General features: G+C 51.1%; 1 protein-coding gene across 1 annotated transcript; it reads right to left on the bottom strand.

Moving 5' to 3' along the window:
- Nucleotides 1-2,136: 2,136 nt before the first annotated feature.
- FZD8 (frizzled class receptor 8) lies at nucleotides 2,137-7,077 on the bottom strand. The gene has a single exon (XM_050939078.1). The coding sequence runs from the start codon at nucleotides 5,948-5,950 to the stop codon at nucleotides 3,938-3,940; it is 2,013 nt and encodes a 670-aa protein (XP_050795035.1). The 5' UTR covers nucleotides 5,951-7,077; the 3' UTR covers nucleotides 2,137-3,937.
- Nucleotides 7,078-7,451: the final 374 nt, after the last annotated feature.

The raw sequence follows: 7,451 nt of genomic DNA, 5'->3' as shown, positions 1-7,451 counted from the left end.
CTGCCTCATTAAAAAGCCCACAGGAAGCCAGGCTAGTTCCTTAGAAAACTACAGCCCTGCATTGGTATTAGTGCATTATGGTTAACAACCCACATATTTTCCTTTTGATAGACTGCATAAGGACAAGGGTCCAGGAAGAGAAGGAAAGTTTAAAAGATACGTTGGCCCATAGATTGGGGGTGGGGGTGGAATAAAGTAAGCACAGGTCTTCCTATTTACCCAACTCAGCTTGGATACTAAGCCATAAGATCCTCCTATTAACTCCCTGGGGGTTGTCACTGAGACACTCAACTTTTCAAATGTTGTCACACAATCAGTTATGTAGAAAGTCTGTAAACAACACAGCTTTGCATCAGCTCTCAGTTTAAACATGTATATCCTGTGATTAACATATTAATTGTAGCCTGAAGTGATCAATGTATCTATTATAATTTGGCCACTAGGTGGCGATGTAGTATAATTGCTTTCAGTTCATTTTTAAGACATTTGCATTACGTGTTTCTATTATGACTGTTTTTAGTAACTCTCTTGTAACTTTAGGTATATGGTAGATTGTCATCACATGTTAAAACTGTTCTGTAATAGTTCACAGTACCCCCATTGCTTATTTTGATCTGGAAATTGAGTCAGATTCTGAACACTGATGAATTGTGGTGGAATGACTTGTCATTGTCTAGTTGGGAAACAATACAGTATGATTTATTTGATTTCTTTTCTTATATTCCTAGTGCCTTCCCTCTGTTCTTATAAAGCCATCATTGCATATAAATTCTCCAGCCCAAACATGAGTTTTGATTTTCTAGCCTCAAACACACTTTGTTGTCATTGCACCATTGTTCAGTTCTGACCCTATTTCCCACTGCTAAAAGCAAAGCCAACTGCTAACTAGTTTCAAGTCCGCTCTTATGACTATGAGGTGAACCTTTATATCTAATAATACTGACAATTTTGCAACCTGTTTAATGGTTGTAACTAAGTGAAATAGATGGTACCTGTGCTGAAGAGGCAGCCTGAGGACTGCATTGTACTAGTTCCTAGGTGCTCTCTCAAACAATTAAGTATCTATTGGGTGTCTGGGCAAACAATTAAGTAGCTGGTAAGATACTACACAGTCTTGCTGGCTTCTTAATCTTTGTGTGTATAATCAAAGGAGGTTCCCTCAACTTGTGCCTAGGCGGGTCAAGCTACAGAGCCACCACATTCCAGCTTTTTGCTGAAAGTGCTTTTATGGCAGTACTTGGTATGCTGCTACAGCAACCACATGTGGCTATAATTCAACAAACTCTTGCAATAATACTTCAGAATAAGTTTCTTCAAACCTTCATTCTAGAGTTGACTGGAGGTAGAGGAGCCCAAATTTTATCTGGCAATAGATGATGCAAAAATATGTGAGTTTATTAAGCATTCCCTAGTAGGAGCAAACTCCCTCCAAACCCACATGGAAGTTTTTTTTCCTAAGTGCTAGGTAACACCCCATTAGTTTTATATGTGGTGCACACGGTGTAGGAAGTATGTTTTTAAAACCACAATCGGACTAGCTTAAAGAAAAAGGCTTGTCTCTAACAGTCTTGTTCAGCTTGGTGGTATTGAACTAAAATATTATGCTAATACAGGCTTTGCTACAATGCTGCATAAACAGCACTAGCTAGAAGGCTTAAGTGGCTCATATTTACAAGGAGATACACTTCAGTTTAAATATTGTCTGTACACAGAGCTAACAGGGCCAGCCTTTTTGTGCCCCCACCCCCACTGATTCAATTAACACTATAAAACTGGAAGTTCCTGTTTAGTTATGGGAACTCCTGAAGGGGACACCATAATCAAGTTAAAACTCACTGCGACAAAGTTTTCCCCACCAATGATGATTGATGCCTATATGATTAGTAGGGCAGCTGCCCATCTCTTATCTTGATTGACAGGCTAATAAGGGATCTGGGGCTATCTTTTCATGGTTAACACACAACCTAACCAATTGCTTTTAAATTATTGCTAATCTCTCAGAAAATAAGCAGAATGCATAAAAATACATTTCTGGGGCAAAGAAGTGTTTACTACAGCTTTTACTTCTTATGGTCTACAGCAGCCTAGTTCTGAAAACATACCAGAATTTAGTTATCACTTTCCAGGAATAAAGGGTTTGTTTTTTTTAAAGAAACTTTTCGGTTCTAATAAGTTGTTCTTTGCTTCAATTAGGAGTAAAAGAGAAGGGAGTTTTGTAATTCAATTGTCCTGCAAAGGAAAATGCTTTAAATTGGGTAGATTATGTGAGCAGACCACCTGTAGGGCATTCATGCCTTTTTTTCCTATACTGCTCCAACCCATGTCTTGCTGCCTGCAGACTGGCTAACAATGGAGGGAAAAAGCTGTTTAAAAGGCTGTTCTCCCTTTTCCCTCTCCTGTTAACTGTTACAAGTCTTCCTCTTTTTATTTATTTTTTTTAAAAATCCCACATCTTTAATTGAAGAACTTTAAGGCTCCATGGTGGCCAGTTCTGCAACAAGAGGAACGCAGCAGCAGGGAAAGAAACTTCAGACTATACATCATGTTTGGAGAAGAGAAAAGATCAAAGTTTTTCCAAACTCAAAAGAGACCAAGTTCCCTACAGATTAACCCTATTCAGTTAGCTCCTCTTAAAAGAAACGATGTTCTGAGCCACTGAGCAGACAGGTAAAAAGTTCAACAATTACCAAAGCATTCATCTGTTAATTCAACAGCCTTCTACTCAAATTAGCTTAGCCTTGACAGAAGAACAATACCTTTTCTTTTAAAAAAGGACCATATTTGATATACAGAAGTTAAGTATGAAAGGTTAAGATGTTAACCTGTTAGTTTAATCTGTTAAGGAAAGACTGATCTAACAATTCCCAACTCACGGTTCTACTGTAAAATATGATCTATGGATTTGAAACATTAACCTTTACACTTTAGCAGTATACAGCCCCTCTAAAGGCAGGTGCTTACAAAAAAACCAAAACCAGACAATAGCTATGAAAGGTAGGGTGAGTGTTCACATTCCTAAAATAACATCCATTTTACAGGATACATAACAAGGCATGTGTGAAATTACTGCCTTGTACAACTTTAGTTTACATACAGTATGATGGCTTACAGAGCAGCAAAGAATTATAAGGCACCTCAAGTTTTAGAACATTCAACAAGTCAGTCTAAAAAATTGTTTCTTTAAAAAACCTCACATTAAGTTAAAGATAAGTAACTGCATTGTAATATAGCTTATAGTGACATCTTTCAGTGACAGTTAACTACTAACAACATCTGGAATAATCAGGGTAGGAGGGGGAAGCTTGGAAAAGTCATTTATCAAAAGTCATTTTATTGACAAAATAGAATACTCATATTTGCTCTTACAGGGGGAGCCTCTAAACTTTACAAAAAATGTACAGACTGTATAGCTTTGGATATATACATATCTTACATATTTGCACAAAGTAACAAATAATTATATAAATACATTGTTTACTGCAAAACCCGTATTTATTTTGGGTGTATAATTAAGACATGATTTGTGTGTTTAAGGCATTTGCCTGGTCGTTAAGAATACCCAAAACCTGCAGTCCTTTCAGGCCAAATAACCTCCTCCCTTGGACTAGGTATAAGGAGGACGGGACCCCCGTTGAAGGGAGCTCTACTGCAAGTCCACAGAGAGAATCAAACTACTTCTTGTCCTGCTCCCTCCAGAAACTGCTGAGCCTCCTCCACCCTTTTCTGCCAGCACAATAATAAGCTGACGCCTTGAAGTACATGCTCCCTGCATATGAATGGAGATGGGGGAAGAAGGGGAGCTAGTGCTTGGGGCCTCTGCCGGCTGAATTGTTCTGCACAAGCCGTAGCTAATGGGGACCATTAGGGGTTCATTAATGGCACCAAACAGTGAGGAAGCATTTCATACAGGCCAGCCCCCACCAAGCCTCTCCAGCTCTCACACTTGAGACAAGGGCATCTGCTTGGGGTAAGACACAGAACTGGCAGTGCCCGATCTCCAAGTTAAGCCAGTGCTGACATCGCTGTACATGGAGCCCCCGCCTCCTCCTCCCCCCGCCAGTCCCCCCACCGCCGAGGCAGCAACCTGCCCCCCGCCCCCTGCCCCAGGGGGCCCGGCGGCTGCGGCTCCCTTGCTCGCCCAGCAGCAACGGGTGCAGAGGGCCCTCCAGGACTCCAGGGTCTTCCCGGACCAGACCCAGACCCCGGAGGTGATGCCCACCACCAGGCACATGAAGTACTTGAGCATGAAGACGGCGTAGTCGGGGCGGCGGGCCTGGTCGGGCTGCTGGTCGCGGAGGCAGGGGCAGTTGTGCGTGGCCTCCCAGCGGGGCCGGTTGTGCTGCTCGTAGAAGAGGCAGGCCACCACGCTGGCGGCCGGCACCGTGTAGAGCACGGTGAAGAGCCCCAGGCGGATCATCAGCTTCTCCAGCTTGTGCGTCTTGGTGGGGCCGCCCTGCTGCTTGATCACGCTGCGGATGCGGAAGAGGGAGACGAAGCCGGCCAGCAGGAACATGGAGCCGATGGCCAGGTAGATGAGCAGCGGCGCCAGCACGAAGCCCCGCAGGTTCTCCAGGCTCTGGTTGCCCACGTAGCAGATACCGGCCACGGGATCGCCGTCCACGGAGCTGAGGGCCAGCACGGCGATGGACTTGACGCTGGGCAGCAGCCAGGCGGCCAGGTGGAAGTACTGAGCGTAGCCGGCGATGGCCTCGTTGCCCCACTTCATGCCGGCGGCCAGGAACCAGGTGAGGGAGAGGATGACCCACCAGATGGAGCTGGCCATGCCGAAGAAGTACACCAGCAGGAAGACCACGGTGCACAGCGCCGGGCCCGTGCTCTCGTAGCGCACGTGCTCGGCCACAGCCAGCTCCGGCTGCAGCTCCGCCGCGCCCCCCGCCGCGCCCCGCCCGCCCGCGGCCCCAGCTGCTGCGCTCCCGCCAGCCCCAGCTGCTCCAGCCCCGGCTCCGCCGGCTCCCGCCCCGCCGCTGCACGCCACCTTCTCGTGCCCGGCCACCAGGCGCACCAGGTAGCCAAGCGAGACGAAGAGGTAGCAGGCGGCCAGGAAGATGATGGGCCGCTCCGGGTACTTGAACCGCTCCATGTCGATGAGGAAGGTGGAGACGGTGGCGAAGGTGGAGAGGAAGCAGAGCACGGACCACAGGCCGATCCAGAAGGCGGTGAAGGCGCGCTCATCCGGGCTGAAGTAGGGGTTGTGGCAGGGCAGCGCGCAGTTGGCGATCTGCCCCGTCTTCACCCGGTTGTAGAGCGGGTGGCGCTCGCTGGACACGGATACCATGGGCGCCCGGCACTGGCAGCCCGGCTCGCAAGGGGGAGGCGGCCGAGGCTTGCGGGGGGGCTCGGCCGGCGGCGCAGCGGCCGCGGGGGGCCTTACAGCGCCACCCGCCTTCCCGGCGCGGTGCGGGGGCTTGGCCGGGGGCGGCGCGGCGGTGGTGAGGTCAGTGCGGTTGTAGTCCATGCACAGCGTGTCCGGGTTGCCCTGCTCCGGCAGGCGGTCACAGCGCATCCTGTCTGGCCAGGCGAAGCCGTACTGGCGCATGAGCGGGGCGCAGCCGGCCTTGGCCCGCTCACAGACACTGCGGCAGGGAGGCAGCGGCTTCTTATAGTCCTCCAGGCAGATGGGGGTGTACATACTGCAGAGGAAGAAGCGCAGGTCGGCGGAGCACTGGATCTCCACCAGCGGCCAGAACTGGTGCACCTCCAGCCCCGCCTCGTCCTGCGTGTCGTGGTTGAACTGGTTGGGCATGTAGGTGTAGTTGTAGCCGATGCCTTTGCACAGGGGCACGGTGATCTCCTGGCACGACAGCTCCTTGGCCGAGGAGGCAGCGGCGGCGGCAACAGAGGAGGCGGCGGCAGCGGCGGCGCTCGAGCGCTGCAGCAGGGAGAAGGCAGCTAGCAACGAGGTGATTTCCAGCAGGTAACTCCGCTCCATGCTCGGCGAGAGGCGGCGGCCGCCCGGCAGCTCCGAGTCCTAGTAGCGGAAGGCGCCGGGGGCACCGCAAACGCCCTGAGCGACGGCCTCTCCCGGGGCGCCCCGCCGCCGGGGTGTATTGTCCTGCAGGCAGCCCCGCGTTCCGCCTCTGCCCGCAGGGCGAACCCCCCGGCTTGCTGCTGCAGGTGCCCGGGAACGCACCGCCACCCGGGAAGGACACAGCCCCGGGGACGCTTCTTCTGGCCTGTCCGGGACAGGGGGGAAGCCCCGCAAACAGCCCGCTTCAGCGTCTCCTGCAGCGGTCCAGGGACAGGCGCGTAGAGCCCGCGGGGGTGTGCGCGCTCAGTCCGCTCGGGGGAGGCTTCTCAGCCGCGCTCTCATCTCCTGTTGGCTCAGGGGCTACACCCGCGCTCCCCGCTGCTTCAGCGGCCGCTGGGCTCCCGGCCGGGTGCCGCAACTTTCGCCTTCAGTCCCTGCGGTGCCCAGCCAAGATGGCTGAGGGCTCCCGGAGCCACGGACCTAGCCTGCGCGGCCCCCAGCAGCCGGCCCGCACCGCCCGGGGGTCCCCGGTGCCCCTGCAGCCGTGCGAGCTTCCCCGAGCCCGCAGCAGCACGGTCCGGCCGCAGGCGCTGTAATCCCCCCTTGCCGCTGCGGAGCCACCTGGGTCTCGGCAGCCACAGGGCCCTTTGCACAACTTCTCGCTCTCCGGCCCCAACAGCGCCAGGCCGGTCACCGCGCTCTCATGAATATTTATACCGAGCGCTGTCAGGCCCCGCCCCTCTCGCACCAGCCACCTATCAGGCGGGCGGGGAGCAGGGAAGCCGGCCCTCAACCTCCCTTAAGGTGGAACGGACCCAGCGCTCTGCCCTCAGCACCTTGTTTGCAAAATCCGATGGGCTGGTTATCCCTCGTGATTTTCTAGGGGCGATGTAGGTCTGTTCCTTTAAGGTGCAGTTTATTAGCTGTAAATGTTTCCTGGCAGGCAAGTAGTGATGAGACTTGCTTAAGCAAGGAAGAGGAGACTCCCTTCTGGTTTGGGGGCATTTCTTTCTCTTTTCGTGGTAGGGTTTCAGAGACCTCTGGCTACTGCTTTGCGTAAGAATAAGTTTTCATCTGTGTTTTAAAATTCTCTAGGTATCAAAGCGCCAGCGTTCCTGAGAACGTGTTCCCAGTGAGCGTCGATCTTCAGTGGTTTCTGCAAACAATGTAAAACACTGCAAGTCCCTTTCCCTGTATTGGAATGTACTACAAAATATTAGCGCCAAATTCCTGGCTGAAGTGGGAATACTGGTGGCAGAAAACACTGCTCAGAGTAGATTTAGCCTCCTCCTCTTACATATTTTGTTCGAGTTTTTATATCAGCGCTTCTCTAATACCATAACTGTGCCTTTAGGGCTTCCTTATACAATGCATCTGTCAAAAAAAAGTGTAAGCTATTAATGATGTCAGCTACCACCAAGGATATGTAGCAGATAAAGCATAAGTCAACAAAGATTTAGTC

Source organism: Gopherus flavomarginatus, chromosome 2 (genome assembly GCF_025201925.1).
Source record: "Gopherus flavomarginatus isolate rGopFla2 chromosome 2, rGopFla2.mat.asm, whole genome shotgun sequence".
In the NCBI taxonomy this organism is placed as follows: Eukaryota; Metazoa; Chordata; order Testudines; family Testudinidae; genus Gopherus; species Gopherus flavomarginatus.
Note: the sequence above shows the minus strand (reverse complement) of the source record. Positions and strands in the feature narration are given on the sequence as shown.